The sequence below is a fragment of the Acinonyx jubatus genome, chromosome X (genome assembly GCF_027475565.1).
Source record: "Acinonyx jubatus isolate Ajub_Pintada_27869175 chromosome X, VMU_Ajub_asm_v1.0, whole genome shotgun sequence".
NCBI lineage: Eukaryota > Metazoa > Chordata > Mammalia > Carnivora > Felidae > Acinonyx > Acinonyx jubatus.
In genome coordinates, this window is record NC_069389.1 from 38425975 (window position 1) to 38448196 (window position 22222).

Below are 22222 nucleotides of genomic sequence, written 5' to 3' on the forward strand. Positions count from 1 at the left end.
TATTTTGAGAGAGAGAGAGAGAGCGAGAGCGAGCATAAGCAGGGGGAGGGGCAGAGAGAGAGGGAGACACAGAAGCCGAAGCAGGTTCCAGGCTCTGAGCTGTCAGGACAGAGCCCGACGACGTGAGGCTCGAACTCACGAACAAACGTTGGACTCTTGATCTCGGCTCAGGTCACACGATCTCACGGTTCTTGAGATTTAGCCCGGCTACGGGCCCTGTGCTGACAGCATGGAGCCTGCTTGGGATTCTCTCCCTCCCTCTCTCTCTCTGACTCTCCCCTACCTGTGCATGCGTGTGCACGCACATTCTCTCTCTTGAAAGAAATACATAAACTTTCCAATCTGAAGCCCCCAATGCAGGCGGCTCTGCTGTTTTTCCAATTCCAACATAGGGTTCTATGAACAAAAGAATTAATACAGAAAGCTTTTCTGGGCAAAGGAGCCTCTGACGGAGTGTGATCGGGCTTGGAGAAACAAGTCAACTCGTCTAGTGCTCAACACGATGCTACCAAAACCTGAAAGTCTTAGCACCCACGTCTCAGATTAGATCAGAGAGAAAATTCTCTTTCAGTTCCGATTTCATAGTGACACAGAGAATCAATGTTCTTCAAATAGTAAATTTACTTATTTAAAATAAGTAATTTAAAGTGATTTGTACCTCTTGGTGGAAGAAGGGGCCAAAATAATAATTAGGATTTTTAGAGATGAGAAAGGAGGTTCACTCGAGGTTAATAAAATGAATCAGGGACCCAACTACATGCTCCCTCAAAATAATTAGCTCTGCCTGGGCCGCCAGGATAAATACATGAATTGAAAAAGCTTATATACAAGACATTTTTAGAACTACAGACATCAAAAAAAAAAAAAGAGAAAGAGCTTCAGACATGACTATTTCCTTAGAAGAGCCTTCCTTGAAACTGTTTATTATAACTACTATAGAAGCAAAGTAAGAATCGCAGAAAACCACCACCTAAAAATTGGTATTAAATCTGTTTAATATCTTTAATAATTCTATCACTTCTACAGCCTTCCACGAAAGGGCTTTACAGTTTTTTCCGTTTACTGCAAGCGTATCTTTAAAAAGAAAAAAGCCAAGCTTGATGTTGAGGCTGCGATACACAGTTTTAATTACTGGCACTACACCACAAAGCAGAACGAGTACCATCTTACTTAAACGAAAGGAGGACGGCATTGCACTGGGGCATCTATCCGACACGTTGTTTTTTCTCGAGCGGTCTGCATCCAAGGCCGGCATCTTCTAGGCTAATTTAAAAACAAATGCAAATTTTCAAAAAATAAACGAAAGCCATGTTTTGCTCAAGAATACTACCATACACATGCCATAGGGGTTGTTTTTTCACAGCCGATGCTGGTCTGCCAAACATCAATGGCCAAACACTAAGTCTTGAGTCTGGCAGTGTGCACCCAGTTGTTTCTTGCTGCCCTGGACAATCTGATGGGGTCTCGTGTTGACAGACCACCTCGTGGCCACCGTTCTCTTCTTAAAGGTGACTCCGCTGTGCTAGAACATTCATCTCCTTAGGATGCAAGGCCTAGCAAAAAGCCTCCCACAAATCCGCTGGATATCACAATGTTCTGTTTGATAAATTCTGTTGCCTGAAACAGAAGTTTAAACAAAAAAAGACTCTTAATTGTGCTACGACGTGGACGAACCTTGAAAACGCCGCGCTAAGTGCAACAGACGGAAAAGGCAAAACGTTGCGTGATTCCGCTTAACGTGAATACTGAAATTCATCATGACAAGAAGTAGGACAGAGGCTACCAAGGGCTGGGGAGAGGGGTTCATTGTGGGAATTATTGCTTAATGCTTAGAGTTTCTGTTTGGGACGATGAAAAAGTTCTACACGTGGACTGTGGTAATGTTTGCACAGAAGTGTGAATGTACTTAATGCTACTAGAATACATATACGTATATATATATTTCTTTAAGTAGGCTCCGTGCCGAGCATGGAAACCAAAGCGGGACTTGAACTCGTGGCCTATATATATATATATATAGGTGTATATAGGTATATTAAAACGGTCAATTTTATATTACGTATCTTTTGCCACAGTAAGAAAAAGAAAAAACATGACGCAAATTAAAAATTTAAAAAGCCACTCTTAACCACTGAATTTCGTGCCAAGTAACGTTTTCACGGCTGTTTTCCCCAATCCAATAAATATTTGGCAAAAACGCTTCTACACCTACTGCTGCGGGTGCCAACCACCACACAAGATGCCAGGACTGTCCATTACAATCTGAAGGAGCACAGAGTCCTGGCCAGACACAGTAAGCTTCTTGGCTACTGAGATAATAGGTATATCAGCAGCAAAAATCTCACAGGGAACAAGAAGCTATAGGGCAGACATAAATGAATGCAAGTTATTAGCACAGATTTAATAAATGCCCACAGCAGGCACAAAGATTTTTATTAACAGTCCACTTAGCCAGCAAGGAAAAAGGTACAAGGATCAAAAAAATATCACCCTGATAAAATGTTTAACCCAAATAAAACCAGGAAAGAGCAACAGACAAAGCCAGACTGTGGGATATTCTGCCTAGATGCTTCAAAAATGTCAATGTCATGAAGGACGGGGGGGGGGGGGGGGGGAGCCCCCACAGATAAGGGGACCGTTGAAGACCAAAGGAGACTTCAGAGACACGACAACCAAATGCAATATGCAATTCTTGACTGGCGGAAAAATGTATAAAAGAGATTTTTGTGGAAAAATTTTAACATGGACTGCATACTAGGAAATATTACTTCATCCTGTTAAATAGGGTAATTGTAGAAGAGAACATCTATCTCTTAGAAGATAAATGCTGAAGATTTGAGTGAAAAGTAATCATGTAGTAAATGATTATGCAAAACAAAAAAGTGTAAATCACACATACACACTCAGAGCTAAAGCAAATGTCGTAAAACGATTTGGTAAATAGGTGAAGGGTATGTGCCCTTGAACAAGGGGTATTTGAAAAGTCCTTCAACTCTTCAACTGGTCTGAAAGTTTTCAAGATAAAAAGTTGGAGGTATTAAGAGACCAGAACAAAAACGAAGGCAAGGAGTATTCAATTCAATTCTAAACAGACTAGAAGACGACAAAATACACATAAAAACATTAATAAAACTATTGCTAAAATACACACACTTTCAAAACATCCCACCTCGTGAAAAAAAAAACCAGGTAGTTTTAGTGGTACTACACCTTGCCGACACATGTACACATTTGTAAAACCGGAGGAAAACTTCTGGAAGAGTCGTGTTATCAGTTTTTATATGCAGATCAGAGTAGGTAGGAGATGGGCAGGAAAAACTATGTTAACTACTACAAAAACAAAAAAAGATTGATTTTTTTTTTTTTCCAGTCACCTCTACATCCAACGTGGGGCTGGAACTCATGACCCGGACGATCAAGAGTCACGTGCTCCTCCAACTGAACCAGCCAGGCGCCCTAATGGTGACTGACTGAAATGGTGGCTTGGTCCCAACAGTTTTACTTAACACTCCAGACGTGACCAAAAACACCAACTTTTTAAAAGGCAACCGCCAGTCGCATTTTCTGCTAAGCGAAACCCACGAAGAAAAAAAAAAAAAGCAGCCAAAAATGTACATCGTCTTACTTCTTCGATTATATTGTTGATTTCAGGTGCTGCCTTATTTGCTCGTTTCTTAATCTGTCTTTTCGCTTTGTTTACATCTTTTTCAACTCTCTTCCAGTCAATCTGCACATAGCCACTGTGACTGGCAATCTGCAAAAATATAATCAAAATGGTTAATTGTAAACCAACCAGGCTGTGGACAAATCTCTTACCCAGGAATATATGGACATTTAGATTTCAAGAAATCTATGAGGCTTATAGGTAAGATATCACAATTTACTCATTTAATAAACACTGAGTGCCTACCCTGTGCCAAGCATTGTAACTATAGCCAAGAAGAAGAGAGACATAAATAAGTCCCCACGCTCAAAGAGCTCTGGGTCCACAAGGGAAAAAAGATATTGAGCATAATTAATTATTTAGATGTGATGAACACTACGTTAAGAAACATATACTACATGATGGGAAAAGATTCCACAATCTTTTTATTGTGGAATAAACTATATTATAACTGTACTATAATTCTATCATAACTTTTAGAATTTGAGAATTAGCTAAAAAGACACAGAAACTATCTAAATTATACAGCTAATAAAACAGTACCTTTTAATTAAATAGATGTTTAGTTATAAGGGATCAGGAGCCAATCAGTTATTAGGTCACTAAAGAAATCTAAAGTAGCTTGATAAAGGGTCTTTACTAACTCTGACTAAGAATACTTTCTGGTAATCGCTTTTGAAAGCGGAATACAAAAGAAATGTGCTCTGTACAGGTTTCATGCCGTAATTCCTTTTAATAAAACCATAGCTAAATGCATATTAACTATAAGAAAACCCCAAATGTGGTACTCCGGAGACACTACAAATAATCTGAGCCATAACATAGTGTGTGAGCCAGTACCATAAATTAGTCTCTTCAAATAATAAAATCAAAATATAAAGAATCACAAGAGCAGTAAACAATTAAGCCAGGTATACCATTATAAATCACTTCTATCAAGCTTATGCTTTCTTTGTAATCTTGAAAGGCATCACTTGACTTTGAACCATAAATAAAATATTTCAAATAACAAAAGTATGTGATTGTATATAAGCAGACTGCATGGGAATCTTAAGTTCCATTTTCACTGTGAATGACTCCATAGAAGAATTTCTTTGTCTGCATTTCTTCCTGTATCGATTCACCTATTATCACTTCAAACTCCAGCCTCAGCAAAAGAGTGGTGATCAAATCAAATGGCAAGTGCGAGCTTTTCCTGGCAGCACCTGACACGGCAATTTGGGTCACAGGCGAGGACGTGATGGTGAGCCTTAGGGACCCTCCCGTACATAGCAATTATAAACCCTGGTTAAAATACAAGCGCTCCAGAATTAGCAAAAGCAAGCAGACCTCAAAGGGAGTTGAAACTTGCAGGAAAGCAACAATGTAAGGTCAGTTGCCCATTTTTCTGGTTTTATCCTGAGGGCAGGTTGCACGTGCAGGGTGGCTAAACCTTTCACAGAAAACATGCCACCTTTCCGGCCCAAAGAACCAGATGACAGAGTCTACGATAATAACAACTGCCAGAAATGAGAGCGCTAGATAAGGGGAGTCCCAAATTCGACGTGTACACTCTACCCAAGTCCTGAACCACACATTCATAAGGCAGAGCCGTGCAATCTGGCCAAGGCTAACAGGACTGAATGGAGATTTGAGCCGCTACCCACCTCAGGTGAAACAGTCTGCCATTTGAGTCCAAACAAGTCAACTTTCTGCCAAAAGCGAAATATCAATACTCTTCGGAGGAATAAAACAGAATCCAGAGTTTCCAGAGCATAACATTCCCAATACCCAGGATAAACTCCAAACTTTCTTGATATAGGATAAAATAAGAAAATATGGCCTAGTCTCAAAAGAAAATTAACAGATGCCAACCTTAAGATGAACCAGATACTTGAATTATCAGGACTTTAAACCAGCTATTAGAACGATGCTCAATGAGGTAAAGGAAACTGTGCTTGTAATCAATGAAAAGATAAGGAATCTCACCAGAGGTACAGAAACTCTAAAAAGAGCCAAATGAAAATTCTAGAATTGGAAAATACAATATCTGAACTAAATTTATTGGCGAGGCTTGATGGAAAAGTAGATGACAAAACAAAGAGTCAGTGTACGTGAAGGTAGATCACTAGAAATTCCACAATTTGAAAGACTGAATAAGGAAATGAACAAACCCTAGGACATTATCAAAAAGCCTAATATGCACATAATCATGGTCATAATCTCTCCCTATCTCTCTCTGCCCCTCCCTGATCTACTCTCTCTCTCTCTCCCCCCCTCAAAAGTAAATAAACATTTAAAAAATAAAGAAAAGAAAAGAAAAGAAAAGAAAAGAAAAGAATGGTCAAAACCTTCCCAAACATGGTTAAACACATAAATCTACAGATTCAGGCTCAGTGACCTCCAGGTAATGATCTAACACAATTATGAAATAACAATACTCAGATGATGCATGGGTTGGAGGGGGGGCACAGAGGAACATAAAGCAGGCAAGTGTGTGAGACTGGGGGGAGGGGAACGGTGGGCAAGGAAAGTTCAATAAATGATAAATTCTCATATTCCATAACAGGAAGCCACTAGTCAATACCTCAAACTGAAAGATCAAGAAATATTCAATTAACTTGTTTAGGAAAGAGGAAATAAGTACCTTGAGCATCGGCTAAGAGTTCAAGGAGTTGCCTCAAGGGAGGGAAAAATGGGGAGGGTAGGTAGTGAGGGAGGTAGGGAATTACTCTAACCTATAACGAGTCTTGTACATGTATTTGACCCTTTCAATTAGGGGCACACAAACAACTACAAAAAAATAAAAACCAAGTTTAAAAGATCTGCATACCACTGTCTATTTTAAGATGGCACTGTGATAAATAACTGGAGAACACTGAACACTGAGTTACTAGAAAAGCTTTAAGTTCTAAGTCAACAAATTTCTTTTTCTTAAGGTTTCTTTCTTTTTGAGAGAGAGCTTGTGTGTGCACGAGGGAGGGGTGGGGTGGGGTGCCGAGGATCTAAAGTGTGCTCCATGCTGAGAGCAGCCAGCCCGACGTGGGGCTCGAACTCACGAAACCACGAGATCATGACCTGAGCCCAAGTCGGACGCTCAACTGACTGAGCCACTCAGGTGCGCCTAAATATAAGTAAAGGTAATGAAAATATGGAAGCAGGCCTGAAGAACAATGGGCAATTAGGCTAAAAGTCATGTGTTACTCTGATTTCCTCTTTCAGTTTCTTCCTACTGAGCTTTCAAGGTGAGTCATATTTGTGGGAAAAGCTGGTTTGATGCAGACAGGTCCCACAGTCTTCCGCTTAGTGACTTCAAAGACTATGTAGATTAGGCACAGAGCCGTAGAAGGCAGCAATGGCAACATGTGAACCTGAAGGGAGTCTACTGAGGGGACTGAAACAGACTTCTGAAAAACTGACAGAGTGGACTCACATGTATTCATTCTCTTCATTCTGTGAACATTTTAGGAAAACTCTGCTTCAATTCGGTACCCTTTTCCCTTACACAGAAAAGACAACTGAGTTTTCAAAATAGCTGTCGAGTTAAGTATGTCTTGATTCTATATAAACACAAGTCAAAATCAGCTTAAGTACAATTGTCTTCTGTACCAAGGCTGGCATATTCATCCAAAGGCCTAAGTTTCGATATTAACCATATTCCTTTTTACCTCTTACCACAATAGGCAATTACTCCTAATAATGCCACTGATAGAAAGAAAATATATTTTTTTAAAGCTGTTTAGAAAAATAACATACACACACACACACACACACGTACATATCTGTTTAGTAAACAACCCAAAATCTATGCTTAACACATACGAATTCAGTCCCTTTGCGCTTCAGGCAATGACACTGGTTATTACATGATCAATGGCTTTGGTACTGAAGTCAGATGTTGGTTGCCATGAACATCTATCATTTTAAAAATCTGGTACGACGGTCCTCTATATCTTTAAAATTATTGCTAACATTCATTCCCAGAGATTTTCAGTTTTGGGATTTACTACATTTGATCTTCAGGGAATGGTATTTTTGGAAAAATATATGCCAAACGGACATGAATGCCAGACAATATCCTGATAAACATCCTCTAACCGCAAAGCATTTTTAAACCTTGTGCTTAGAGGAACATGAACAAAAACTAAAATTTCAAATCCCCCTGCCTCAGAAATAGGATTACGGATGATTTTTTAAACCCTATTTTCCACTTTCTAGATTATTATGGTTTCCCAGTTTTGAAAAACAAGATGGAAATTGCTAACAGCAATTTCCTCTGCGAGGGAAAATTGCATGGCTGGAAAATGGGGAAAAAAAAGAGACCTTCTGAATTTTATCTGCCTGATTTTTTAAATATACGTTTAAAACGGTCAAGATGAGGTTATATTACGGATGAAATGTTTATTTTGCTTCAAGGGAAATCTGGGTACGTCATAAAAAAAATGAGGCACCTCAAACTTTGATAGTTGTCTTTTTAACTGGGATCTCTTTAGCTGGGATCAAACCATGGTTACGGAACGCAGACATATTTAAATTGGTGGTTTTCATGACAGATGTCAGCTTTCAAAACTCATTTTAGTTCTTCCATAAACTGATACCTAAAAGAAAAACCCCTCCACCCTCTATTAAAATGGACAGGAATGAAATGGCTGACCTTGACTGTCTGTCGCAGTCCCCGAGGGCTACATATGTAAGCAGAGGCAAAGACTGAGGCTTAGACATACCTGAAGAAGAAGAAAGCCACCGCCTACAGCGGTGGCTGCAAGCTTTCCGACCTTCTGGAACAAAAATCCCGCACACCTTGAATGAAAGAAATGACAAAAGATGAGAACAACCAGTGAGGTACTAAACTCTCTCCCTCTTCTCTTTTTCATTGCTTTCCTAATAAAATCTTAATGTCTTTCCATTTCTTTTGATCATATCCCTTACCGGCTCAGAACCCCTCAGTGTTTCCCTCGTTATATAGGCAAGTCAATAGCGCACAATCTAGCACGCCTGGCTGGCTCAGTCGGTAGAGCACGTGACCCCTGATCTCAGGGTCGTGAGTTCGAGCCCCACGTTGGGCCTAGAGCTTACTTAAAAAGAACAAAGTGTACGATCTAAATTGTGATATGCTTCAAAATCAGGGATGGAGAGAAGAGGAGGGGAATTTAGAGGAAAAAAGACCGGCTACTGAAACAATGTTGAGCGCCCAAGGGCCTCATTGTGCTCTCCCTTCTATATTTGTAGAATTTGAAATTCCCCGTAAGAAAAGTGATTTTGTTTGCTTGTTATAATGCAGTCAAGACGTTCCATACACTTGGCCAACCCCCACTCTACCCAACCCTTCTGCGCCAATACCATTAGTTTCCAAACAGGTCATCACCACTGCTCAAGCTATTCATCTCCCTGCTTCTAGGGGTTTCTGCCTAGCTCTGCTCATCTAAAGCTTCTCCACCCTTTAAGGTCCCACTTAAGTTCCACCTTCAGGACTACAGTTAAGCCCATATTTCTCATAGCTGCTTAACTTTTTTTAAAATGCTTACTTATTTTTTAGAGAGAGAGAGAAAGAGAGACAGAGTGCGAGAAGGGGAGGAGCAGAGAGGGAGACACAGAATCCAAAGCAGGCGCCAGGCTCTGAGCTGCCAGCACAGAGCCCCATGTGGGGCGTGAACTCACAAACCATGACATCACGACCTGAGCCGAAGTCGGACGCTTAGCTGACTGAGCCACCCAGGCGCCCCTCTCATGTCCCATCTATCCTGTAAGAATGTCAGTCCATACTTCTTTTCTGATTAATTCTCCCCTGTGGTGAGCTCATATTCCCTCAGTATTCCAGATCCATACTGTTGTAAAAGAAGCCCAGATTTCTAACTCTAGCCTTCTGAACTGGGTTGAAGAGTGCCCTCTCCCCCCAAGCCCGAATTCACGTCCTTCCCAGAATCTCAGAATGTGACCTTCTTTGGATTAAGGGTCACTGAGGATGTAATTCGTTAGGATGAGGCCACGCTGCAATACAGTGGGTCCAAAATCCAGTATGACTTGATCCAACATGTCACAGAGACACGCAGAGGGAACACAGCCACGTGATGGTGCAGCCAGAGATCGGAGTGCTATGTCTACAAGCCCAGGAATGCCGGGGGCGGCTGGCAACCAGCAACAGCTAGGAGAGAAGCTAGGAGACTTTTCCCTCTGAGCCTCCAAGAAGGAACCGACTCAGCTCACACCTTTCAGACTTCCAGCCTCCAGACCTGTGAAAGAATACATTTCTTGGATTTCCAAGCCACCTAGTCGCGGTACTTTGATACAATAGCTCTAGGAAACTAGCATGCCGTCATAAACGGGCATTTTACATTTCCGGGGGCTTCTCTAGCACACACAACCGCATATTCGAACGTCCCAAGACAAAAATCCTCTCTCCAACCAAATCCACTGTTGCTAAGGTCCCCCATCTGTAAGCGACAGCGCCGTTCTCTAGGTTTCCCCCCTCGTGGTCATCTCAGACTCTGGCTTCTTCATCACCTTCGGGGGGCCAGCTGATTGTCATTTCTATATACTCTATCTCCAGATCATTTGACTGTCTTCTTTCCATTCTCAAGGACATCACTGCCTTGCTTCCAGACCACACTAAGGGCGGGCCCTCTGGCTAGTTTTCACACCTCCCATCTCTCCTAGCAGACACCCACCCTGGTATTTCTTCTCATCATCCAAAACCTCTACCTGCCTATACCTGCATGTAATCTCCTTAGCCTCCCAGGCCACGACCTGAACTGGTCTGAAATGTGAACTGCTTAGATTAATGCTTATTAACCATTCCTCCTTCATGCATGCCACAATAGTACGGCAGTTCTACACCTTAAGAACTGCCAAAATGTACTATGCTAGATCCAAAGTCATTGCAACAAACCACCTGTGTAACATTAGAGTCCTACGAAACGGCTCCTGGGCCAACACTGCCTATAACCCAGACATATGTATTACTACGAAGACCGTGTCCCTCAGTAGGGGAGTTAGCAACACAGGCTCTGATAAAGGAGCAGAGGAGGCAAGCAGCAGCCAAGTCACAACTGCGTCCCAGGGACCGTGTCCCACAAGCACGTCTACCCTTTGCTAGATGGCATGAGCCGCTAAAATAAAGCTACTAACTCCCCCTGCTCTGTCTCTAGGATATCCAAGCAAACTTCTGCCAATTATGGGGCTTCTCAGCGAGTCTGGCCTACGAGGAGAAAGCACACAATGATGTGATAATTCTATCGCTCCATTATTTTTTAGTCTCCTTTAAGACGGGGCTTTAGGCCCATACTCACATGAACCAATCACCCAAGGGCACCACACGGTGAGCTTAGCTGAGCAGAGGACCAGACTCTCCATTATCAGGGGTCGAGGTCCAAACCATCTGCGGAGAATCAACTGAATAACCAGGGCCCTGACCAGGCATCTCTCTTCTAATTGCAGGTCTTTTCCTTAGCAGCATTAATAAGTACACATGAATAAATACTGCAACTCTGCACTACGGAATCTTCACCATGCAGGTTTCTACCATGAAACGGCATTTACAAGACGGCGTAAAGGAGTGAATCATTGTTCCAAGGTACATGTACATCACAAATCAAAAAAATGTAATACTTATCAAGTTTAAATAGGGAAATTTTTAATGTAAGATAAACTTAACTTAGAATCGAAGAAAACAATGGTTACTCACAAACTAAGCATCCCCCACCAACTACAAAAATTGTCTACGGTCGTGAACATTTTCAAAATAAAGGGTCATACTTGTTTGACCCTTGTCATCTGGCTAATCGTTTATTCCAAGACGAATAAACTTGATCTATAGTAGCAATTATGTAAGCATGAAGTCTAGAACATTCACTGGGTAGTTAGGTTAATGCTTATTAACTGCTCCTCCTTAATGCATTCCACAATATTATTACTGAGTAAGCAATCAGTCCTGTAATTCCAGCAAAGACCAAGTTAAATTCCAACTCTTCTTCAAAGTATTATAATAATCCAAATTAGCCCAGTGAACATCCACAGAACCATCGGTATCTTAATCAATAATTTGCACTGAGAATTTTCCACGGCTCTCTACAGGGCGGACAGTCCTGGAGACCAGTCCCACTGCGGGAGTCCTCACAGGTTTTTCCAGTTGTTAGCCTTGAACAAGTCAAAATTATTTACATGTAATTAACCCTATGTTTCTTCCGTTTTAGCCACTGTCACTGAATCCGATGCACTCTACATCTGCTACATCTGAGGAGGTGGGAAAGTACATAAAGGATCAAAGGGCGGGACAGGAGGGAACAGCGGCTCAAGTGGTGGGCATGGGGGAGCAGATCACCAAAACCACACACTGAGGCTCCTGAGGGTGTCCATCACACCCATCACATCACAGAGAAAAGCCTCAAGGCAGCGCTCTTCCGGGATTAGCAGTGCAAAGCCACTGAACGTGCACAGTAACTGGCCTGTTTACAAAAGGGCAGCAGTGCGGCTGCCCACGAAACTTAATGAAAAAGATGTTGTTCTCACCAGCCAGTCACCCCACCCATTACAATCTGGGTGGCCACTGAGTACTTTTCAACCATAGGTCCGGAACTGTGGCCAAACACTCGATTCCACCAATGGTGTCTTCTTGCATAGTCAGTTAAATCCAACACTTCGTAAGACTCGTCATCGCTTTCATACTCTTCAAAATACAAAATGGAAAGAAAGAAATTTAGAGGCGACCAAAAGTCAGAAATGTCCTGTAGCTTTTTTTTTTTTTTAGCTGTTATAACTCACTGCCAGGTTTGGCCGGCAGCTAAAAATGCCCAGATGGAAACATTAGTTTGTTACATCCAATCCCTTTCCAAAGAGCCTGGCATCTCCTTTCCAAAGGCCCAGGGACCGGCCTAGGGGCCCGAACCGGAGCCACGTCGGAGTTACACAGAAGTGAGGGGTCGCCCCCCTCCCGCCCCCACCAATGGCAGGAAGGTCAAGTCAGAGTTTCACAGCATGAAGGGTCACCTCCAAATCTCAGTAGGGTCAGGACCAGAGCTAGATCCAGTTTCATCAGTGGGAGGAATGGTGGGGGGGGGGGGGGGGGTCCTCCCCTGGCCGAACCGGTTAGGGGCCCGGCAGGATGAAATCACTTCAGTCAAGGCCAAAGCAGCACGTTTGAAGATGGACATGAAGGACCAGAGGTGAAGGTAGGGCAGGAGGCGGGGCTGTGTTAGGGACAGGGGTCGCTCTCCGCTGTGAGGGGAAGGAGTCTAGTTCAACAGGGGTGCCTCCAAAAACCAGAGCCCCAGGAGCCCTGGGGCAGGGGCAAGAAGAGGCGCCCCCGAGAGCAAGGTCGAGAGCTGTGAGCCGCGTCTTAAGCTACTACTCCGGGCCCCGGCCGCTCACCTTGGGGAGGGGGGTTCCGGGTCGCCATGATACCGCCGGCGGCCAGCTCAGAAGGTGGTCCCCACCCGCCCGCCGGCCTCTCCCCACTACTTTAAGAGACGTTCTAGGCCCAGGTGAAAGTCTATGGTCCCTTTTTTCCTCCTCCCCCTCCGGGCGCGTTGTCCGGTCCCCGCCCCTCTTCTCAGCGCTGGGTCTTCCGCGCAAGCGCAAGGCTCAGCGGTGGGTGGGTTGAGGGAGGGCTTGTGGGAGTTGTAGTGCGTTGCCCGTCGCAACCCTGGCTTCCCACCCCACCCCCACCCCTCCTAGCATTTCAGTAACTGAATTCCGTGATCTTGTTTTAAAGAGCCCCAGGGCTGGAGGAGAGGCGGCCTAAAGCGCCGTCCAGCTTGGCGTTCTCAACACTGCACGAGAATGCGAGCGCCTGAGGAAAAAAAAAGGCTTTTAAAAGGAGATAAAAGAAACCCTGTTTCAAACCCCACTTTTGTGAGGAGGCAAGGGCACATCAACAGATGGAAAATTTTTCTAACGTGCTGCTGCTGGGAACTGGAACCTGTTTATCCGCTCCCTGTCCACATGTTTCCTGCCAGGAACCCAAGGGAAGTAGAGGAAGGGCCTAGGGATTGACCCGACACGATATTCAAGAGGACATAGTTTTATAGCATCATTTTTATTACTTAAATCTGAGAGAGGAACGAGGTCAAGCTCTTCCCCCAGGAGCCCCACCGGATTCAGTAGAATGAAAAACCGTGTTGATTACCAAGCAGCTAACTCAGGTTCACATAAACCAGTCCCTAAACTTGTTTTGAATTTGCATTGCACCCGCTGTACAATTAAAAAAAAAAAAGAAAAGAAAAAAGCCCTCCTCTTATTCGCTTTAATGGGAAAGCAAGGAATTCTGGTATAGGTCGTGTAGGAGCCCGGGGCCGGCTGCCCCCAAATATACTGCAATGGCATATTGACTATTTTGAATTGAAGCTCCCCGGATAACAACGATGAAAGGCTGCTCAGACCCTCCACTGTCCCCCTGAAAACAGGAAACAAATCTCCCATGTGAAAACTACCTTCACCTTCCCTGTACTGAGAACTAAAAAGACATCCTTATCACCAGAGATAGGAACTTTAAAACCGAGAAAGCTGTAGAAACAAACCTTATTTTTTCCCCCCTAACCTACTAGCTCAGCCTGTCAATTCCTCATGAAATTATTGTCTTTGTCTAAAATGTATCAAAACTGCCTACCTTGGTCATTTCTTGAGGGTCTCAATTTCATTATTGGACCTCTGTGCACACGTAATAAAACTGTTTGTTTGGGTTTTTTCCCCTCCTGTTCACCTGTCTCATAGGAATTTAATTCTTAAACCAGCTGGAAGCAGCCTAGGGGGAAAGAAGGAAATTTCTCCCTCCCATACGGTTGCATTACTTAAAATATTGACTTTCATAATTGCACTTAGCTTTTCAAACCCTGGTGCTTTATTTTTTCTTTAAAGGAAAATGAGCCCCCCTTTTTTCTTTTTTTAAAGTTTATTTATTTATTTTGAGAAAGAGAGAGAGAGAGAGGAGGGCAGGAAGGGCAGAGAGAGAAGGAGAGAGAGAGAATCCCAAGCAGGCTCCACACTGACAGGGGCTCGAACTCACAAACCATAAGATCTTAAAATGAAGATGCCTAACCGACTGAGCCACCCAGGTATCCCCAAATCCTGGTGCTTTAAATGCAAAGGTTGGTTCTCTAAAGTTCCTCAGCCTGTGGCCCCCCAAATTCAATTGTAAGACTGGCTGAAGACGTTAGCCTTCAAAGACAGTTACTTTGTGGAAGATTCCACTTTTCCGAAACAAAACTGCTTTAAGGCTTGCTTTCTTCAGAGGTCCTCTCTGAAATATTTTTCCAAAAGTTAACACATCTGAGTTCATACCTCCTTCCCTCCCTTACTCCCTTTCTGTAGCCCAATCTCTCCTAATGAGGTGCTAACAAATGGAGATATAGCAAATGAGAGGCCCCTGGAAGAAGAGAATGGAGAGAAGAGAAAGGAAAATTAAAAATTGGAAGAGCAAAATGGAAGGTTGACTGGGCCAGTGATGTCCAAGGGACACTTTCACATAGTTCTAGCAACATCTGCCAACTACAGAAAGAAGCCATTTTCCTGTTAAGGCACTGTGGCATTTAGAATCAGATGTTTCTGGGGCGCCTGCGCGGCTCAGTCGGTCAAAGGTCTGACTTTCACTCAGGTCATGATCTCACGGTTTGTGAGTTCAAGCCTTGCGTCTGATTCTGCACTGACAGCTTGGAGCCTGCTTCAGATTCTGTGTCTCTGACTCTCCTCTGCTTTCTCTCCGTCTCTCAAAACTAAATAAACATTAAAAAAAATAGAATCAAGTGGTTATGGAGAAATTAAGGAGAATACGGAAACAAAACACTGCCCTTAAAATGCCAAACAGTAGGGGTGCCTGGGTGGTTCAGTGGGTTGAACGTCTGACTCTTGACTTCGGCTCAGGTCCTGATCTCACAGTTAGTGGGTTCAAGCCTCGCATCAAGTTTGGAATTTCCATCTCCCTCTCTCCCTGCCCCTCCCCCGCCCCCAAATAAATAAATAAACTTTAAAAAAAGATGCCAAAGAGTCGACCTTTGTATCCAAAATATCTAAAATATATCTGCAGGTAAATTAAAAGGCTATCATTTCTCCAAAGGCCTTGAGGGCTGAGAAGGAACTTTTTAATGTGTTTCCCTTCCTTCTTGCTTGTAGAAGATATTTTTCTAGTGTGAGTTTTTTTCTTGCCCCTAGCGAAAAAGCTGTCATTTTGTTGGTCAATGACAAATGGTTTAATGTGTGAGTTGTATACACAGACTTTTTAAAGGCACTATGATCCTCTTGATGGGCTCAAGGGGGTGGTTTTTTCCTTTTTTATTCCCGTTTTAAAGAGTGTATTATTATTATTATTTTTTTAGTCTGCCCTAATAAACATTTTCATCGTGGACACTGATATCCTATCTACAACTATACCAAAACATAGTTCGGGTAGTTCCCAGCCTTTCAATGGAGTGTGTTCCAAAAGTGCATTAGCAATTTATTTGAAATTGAGAACATTTTCTTTTTTGAAAAAATGTATTTACTGATTTTGAGAGAGAGAGAGCGAGCAGGCAAGGGGCAGAGAGAGGGGGAGACAGAGAATCCCAAGCAAGCTCCCCATGTGGTGCTCAAACCCATGAATTGTGAGATCATGACCGGAGCTGAAATCAAGAGTCAGACGCTTAACGAACCGAGCTATCCAGGCGCCCCGAGAACATTTTCTATTTAATCCATAATGAAGCCATGATGAAACCATTCCTTCCTGATCTCCGCATTTCTTCATTGCCTTTGGAAACCTCATTTATTAAAAACAATGTAGTCAGAATTGAGAAAAACAAAAAGCAGACGAAACAACCAACAGAAAAATAGTTAGCATTCCCTGAGCAATCTAATCTCCCCCATTGGCTGCAATGGTCACTCGCTACTCGATAGCTGCATTCCTTTAATTACATTTTCTTAATATTTACTTTTGAGAGAGACAGAACACGAGCAGCGGAGGGGCAGAGAGAGACAGGGAGACACAGAATCCAAAGCAGGCTCCAGGCTCTGAGCTGTCAGCACAGAGCCCCACGCGGGGCTCGAACCGACGGACCGTGAGATCATGACCTGAGCAACAGTTGCCCATAACAAGATAAAATCTAAACTTCTCAAGGCATACTGCGGGTGTGGGCAAACTTTTTCTGCAGATGGCCACATAGTGAATATTTTAGTCTTTGCTAAGTCATGTGTCATCTTTGTTACATATACTCTTGTTACTTTGTAAACAATCCTTTAAAAATGTAAAACTCAGGGCGCCAGGGTGACTCAGTCAGTTAAGCATCAGAGTCTTGATTTTGGCTCAGGTTATGATCTCACAGTTTACGAGTTCGAGCCCCACGCGTCTGGCTCTGTACTGCCAGCGTGGAGGCTGCTTGGGATTCTCTCTCTTCCTGTCTCTTTGCCCCTCTCCTGCTCATTCTCTCTCTCAAAATAAGTAAGTAAACTTGAAAAATAAAATAAAATAAAATAAAATAAAATAAAATAAAATAAAATAAAAAATAAAAATCTAAAAATCCAGCACCTGACTGGCTCATTCCTTACATAATGTGACTCTTGATCTCAGGGTCGTGAGTTTGAGCCCCATGTTGGACCTAGAGCTTACTTTAAAAAAAAGGTAAAATGGGGTGACTGGGTGGCGCAGTCGGTTAGGCGTCCGACTTCAGCCAGGTCACGATCTCGCGGTCCGTGAGTTCCAGCCCCGCGTCAGGCTCTGGGCTGATGGCTCAGAGCCTGGAGCCTGCTTCCGATTCTGTGTCTCCCTCTCTCTCTGCCCCTCCCCTGTTCATGCTCTGTCTCTCTCTGTCCCAAAAATAAATAAACGTTGAAAAAAAAAGGTAAAGTAAAATTAAAATGTAAAACTTAGGGCACCTGGATTGGCTCAGTCAGTTAAGTGTCTGACTTCGGCTCAGGTTTGACTTCTCACGTTCGTGGGTTCGAGCCCCGCATCGGGCTCAGAGCCTGGAGCCTGCTTCGGATTCTGTGTCTCCCTCTCTCTCTGCTCCTCCCCTGCTTAACCTCTGTCTCTCTCTCCCTCTCAAAAATGGATAAACATTAAAAAAAAAATTTTTTTTTAATGTAAACATCATTCTTAGCTCATAGATTCTACCAAAACAGAACTTGGGGCAAATCTGTCCTGACACCATAGTTTGCTGACCTTTGGCATACTGGACTCTTCACATTTTGGACCCAAGTTACCTCTCTGGCCTCCGGCTGCTACTTGCTCCAAGTTTCTTCCTCTTCCACGTCCACTGAACTTGTTTTCTGAATACACATTGCTTTTTCCAACCTTCCGGGCTGGATCCATGTGCTTTCTGTCTCTGAAAGCGATGGCTCCCTTTTCTACCAGGCAACAGACAGACATACTTTAAGATACATCTAAAAAGTAACTTACACACAGTTTTTTTCTCACGTCCCCCAAAGACCTCCCTCCCTTCCTTATGATCCCTGGGTTGAATTTGAAGCAAATAGTTTAGCATTTTGATTATACATTTTTTAATTTTTTTTTAACGTTTATTTATTTTTGAGACAGAGAGAGACAGAGCATGAACGGGGGAGGGGCAGAGAGAGAGGGAGACACAGAATCGGAAGCAGGCTCCAGGCTCTGAGCCATCAGCCCAGAGCCCAACGCGGGGCTTGAACCCACGGACCGCGAGATCGTGACCTGAGCTGAAGTCGGACGCTTAACCGACTGAGCCACCCAGGCGCCCCTTGATTATACATTTTGAATGAACTTTGAGGTCAGCAAGATCCGGGGTCAGATGTCCGCTCTGTCCTTCCTAACTTCATCTTTGGCAAACATTTTCAGCCTTCCTGAGCTTCAGGTTCCTCCTCTAAAAAAAAAATGAGAGAGATTATTTATTATGAAATGATTATGAAAATAAGATGATAAAATCAAGCGTGTAGAGAGCTTGATGCGTGGCACAGAATGAATATTTATTTTTTTAAAGTTTATATATGGAGGGGGCGCCTGGGTGGCTCAGTCGGTTGGTTGGGTGTCCGACTTCAGCTCAGGTCATGATCTCACCGTCCGTGAGTTCAAGCCCTGTGTCAGGCTCTGTGCTGACAGCTCAGAGCCGGGAGCCTGCTTCAGATTCTGTGTCTCCCTCTCTTTCTCCCTCTCTGCCCCTCCCCTGCTCGTGCTCTCTGTCTCTCTCTCTCTCAAAAATAAATAAACATTAAAAAAATATTAAAGTTTATGTATTTATTTTGAGAGAGAGGGAGAGAGAGCAGGGAAGGGCAGAGAGAGAGAGAGGGAGAGAGAGAATCCCAAGCAGGCTCCCCTGCTGTCAGGACAGAGCCAGACTTGGGGCTCGATCCCACGAACTGTGAGATCATGACCTGAGTTAAAATCAAGAGTCAGATGCTTAACTGACCGAGCCACCCAGGCGCTCCTCATTTTTTTTTTTTAAGAGAACATTTTTATTTATATATATATATATATATATTTTTTTTTTTTGAGAGAGAGAGAAAAAGAAAGAGAGTGAGTGGAGGAGGGGCAGAGAGACAGAGAATTTTTTTTAATGTTTATTTATTTTTGAGAGAGAGAGAGACAGAGTGGGAGCGGGGAAGGAGCAGAGAGAGAGGGAGACACAGAATCCGAGGCAGGCTCCAGGCTCTGAACTGTCAGCACAGAGCCCAAAGCAGGGCTCGAACCCACAAAACGCGAGATCATGACCTGCGCCAAAATCAAGAGGCGGACGTTTGACCGACTGAGCGACCCAGGTACCCCCTACGTTGAATGTTCATTAAAGGTTAGCTTTTATTAATCAGTCATTTATCATTCACTAAATATTTATTCGGGACTTACAAAGGGCTAGGTGATGTGCTAGGCATTGTCAGTGATAGTTCAATCAACAAGATGGGTAAGATTTTGGTCTTCGTGGACTTAACAACAAGAAGATAAAACAGCTGCACACAAATTGTAATCAGTGTAAGCAAAGAAATACAAAGGGCACCAAGCCTGACATTATATAATCAACCATCTACTGGGAGGATAACGAATTAAATCCCAAATTTAACTTAGGCATGTCTTCTACGCTTTTTGGTCTTTCCTTAACTACAAAGTAAGTATTAGGTCTCTAAACTTTCTTCCGACTCCCAACGGTATACGTAATAGCCCATAGACAATTCTGGTTTTCTCCACATTCCTACCCAAACTATCCATATTAGCGAGACTTTTAGCGCTACAAGGTACCTTCCTAACGTTCCTGTTGGGGACTGAATTGGGTCCTCAAATTCATATGTTGAAATCCTAACCCCCAATGTGACTATATTTGGAGATCGGGCTTTTAAGGATGCAACTAGGTTAAATGAGATCCTGAGGGCAGGGCCCTCATTCGATAGGACTGGTGTCCGTATTAGAAGGGAAAGACACTCATCTCCCAAGTCAGGAAAAGAGCTTTCACCAGAAGCCACGCCTGACACCACCTTGATCTTGGACTTCCAGCCTCTAGAACCGTGAGAAAATAAATGTCCATCGTGTACGTCACCCGGTCTCTGGCATTTTCTTATGGCAGGCTGGGCAGACTAATACCGTTCCTCAGCCACTACCCACTCCGTGGGTTTTGGGATCCCAAAGAACTTACCAGAAGTTCGAGTGGCAGAAGTCCCATTCAGACTGGTTTGGCCTTGAAATCGAGACCCAAGTGGAGAGGACTCAGAAGCCAGCACTTCAGCCCCTAGCTTTGAAATTTAACCTTGAAGTCCAAGCGGTATTGGTCGGTGAAGCAGCCTTCCCGTGTGCAACTCAATTGAAGAGCTTTGCAGCTCTCTCTCCCGGAGCTTTCTCAGCTCTTCTTCCTGTTCAACGGCAAGGCTAACCCATTACAAGTGACCCTTGAACAACACAGGTTTGAACGGTGTGGGTCCACTTACACATGGATATTGCTTCTGCAGTAAAGTAGTGGGAATGTATTTTCTCTTCCTTGTGCTTTTCTTACTAATATTTTCTTTTCTCCAGCTTGCTTAATGGTAAGAATACAGCCCAGGGGCGCCTGGGTGGCTCAGTCGGTTAAGCATCCAACTTGGGCTCAGGGCATGATCTCACGGTTCCTGAGTTTGAGCCCCGTGTCGGGCTGTCTGCTGTCAGCGCAGAGCCTGCTTCGAATCCTCTGTCCCCCACCCCCCGCCCCTCCCCTGCTCGTGCTCTCTCTTTCTCTCTCTCTCTCTCAAAAATAAACATTAAAAAAAAAATACATTATGTGGTACGCACAGCATATAACATCTGTGTTAATCAACTGTGTATGTTATCAGTAAGGCTTCTGGTCAACAGTAGGCTATCAGTAGTTAAGTTTGGGGGGAGTCAAGTTATACACAGATTTTCGACTGTGTGCTGGGGGGGGGGGGATCGGTGGCCCTAACCCACACGTTGTTCAAGTGCCAACTATAGTTGTCTCCTAACCTTTCTGCTAATTTGACTTCAAGGCTATTACTGTTTGTTTTAAGCCCCTAGGCCTTGATCGGTATCACCCTCACCCTTTATCCAACCCTATAGATGTCCATCATTTGAATTCTCCAGAAGTGTTTTCTGCAGGGTGGGTCAGACACTTGTAGTCCTTAACACCCAGAAGATGCCTGGGCCATGATGCAAATAAATCTAATCCTCCGAAGATTCGATCAGCATTCCAAGAGGGAGACAACTTGTGCAAAATTTATTCTGTAAGTGGTATCGTTTTGCCTCGATCCCAACACAATGGAACCCACTCACCCCACATTTGCGGGACTGAAAATGCTCTCGCGTGACGTTTCAGAGGCCTGATAACCAGTTGCTCATGAGCGAAGGATGCTGAAGTGGATGTTGCACACACAAGCGTGTCAGAGGGTGAACAGGTACAGATTTTAGCAGCGTGTGTTCAGTCTTAAAGATGCTCATGTCCTTTGCCTCAATAATCCCGCTTAATCATCCAAAAATCAGTGCCAAGGACTGCATAAAGAGCTCGTATGCTTAAAGATATTCATTACATGGCTGTCGCTTTGTTTTGTTTTGTTTGCATAGTGAAAAAGGAATAGAAACAATAGAGGAAAATGAAAGTGTCCAACAGTCAATGAATAGTTATGGAAATTAAGGAATGTTATGTTTAAAAAGACTGTAATAACAGGAAAGTGCTTCAGTGAAGAAAAACATTGCATGCCAAATTGTATTTATGCCTTTATTGCAAGTGATTTATTCAATTTCTGCTAAAAATGCATAGGCTTGATAAACCAGAATGGATTACATTACAGACTCGATTCTGGCCCTTTGGCGTTCATCCCTGTTAGGCTGAACTAGTTTATAAGGCAGTGGTACTGGGCGGAAAAAATACGCAAAGATAACCAGGAAAACTCTAAAAAGGAAGAGCAGTGAGATAGGACGAGCCTGATCACATAGGCAAATATAATTTTTTAAAAAGGTACCGATGAAAACAGTTGTGAGACTGGTGTACGAACAGACAAAGGGACCAGAATAGGAAGTCCAGAAATAAAAACAATACATACCAGATTGACCTTTATTTAAAAAACTGTTGTTGCGGGGCGCCTGGGTAGCTCAGTCGGTTAAGCGACCAAGTCTTGATCTCAGCTCAGGTTGTTGATGTCAGGGTCGTGGGTTCACGCCCTGCGTTGGGCTCCACGCTGGGTGTA

The 22222-nt window shown here is 43.4% G+C and overlaps 1 protein-coding gene and 1 non-coding gene across 2 annotated transcripts; one reads left to right on the top strand and one right to left on the bottom strand.

Annotated features, from left to right (window-relative positions):
• Positions 1 to 977: 977 nt before the first annotated feature.
• On the bottom strand, positions 978 to 13180 carry FUNDC1 (FUN14 domain containing 1). Its single transcript, XM_027054070.2, has 5 exons — positions 13007 to 13180; positions 12149 to 12305; positions 8368 to 8443; positions 3626 to 3754; positions 978 to 1617 (listed from the first exon to the last, which is right to left on the bottom strand). The coding sequence occupies exons 1-5, from the start codon at positions 13032 to 13034 to the stop codon at positions 1540 to 1542; spliced, it is 468 nt and encodes a 155-aa protein (XP_026909871.1). The 5' UTR covers positions 13035 to 13180; the 3' UTR covers positions 978 to 1539.
• Positions 8637 to 8709, top strand: TRNAR-CCU (transfer RNA arginine (anticodon CCU)). Its single transcript has one exon. It is a non-coding gene; the product is annotated as a tRNA-Arg (tRNA).
• Positions 13181 to 22222: the final 9042 nt, after the last annotated feature.

Excerpts from the sequence above, each read along its gene's own strand:
- FUNDC1 (XM_027054070.2), bottom strand. The coding sequence starts at position 13,034 with ATGGCGACCCGGAACCCCCCTCCCCAAG. Across the intron at positions 12,306-13,006 it reads CCGGAACCCCCCTCCCCAAG|AGTATGAAAGCGATGACGAG; the intron begins GTGAGCGGCCGG and ends TGTATTTTGAAG. Across the intron at positions 8,444-12,148 it reads ATGGGTGGGGTGACTGGCTG|GTGTGCGGGATTTTTGTTCC; the intron begins GTGAGAACAACA and ends CTTTCATTCAAG.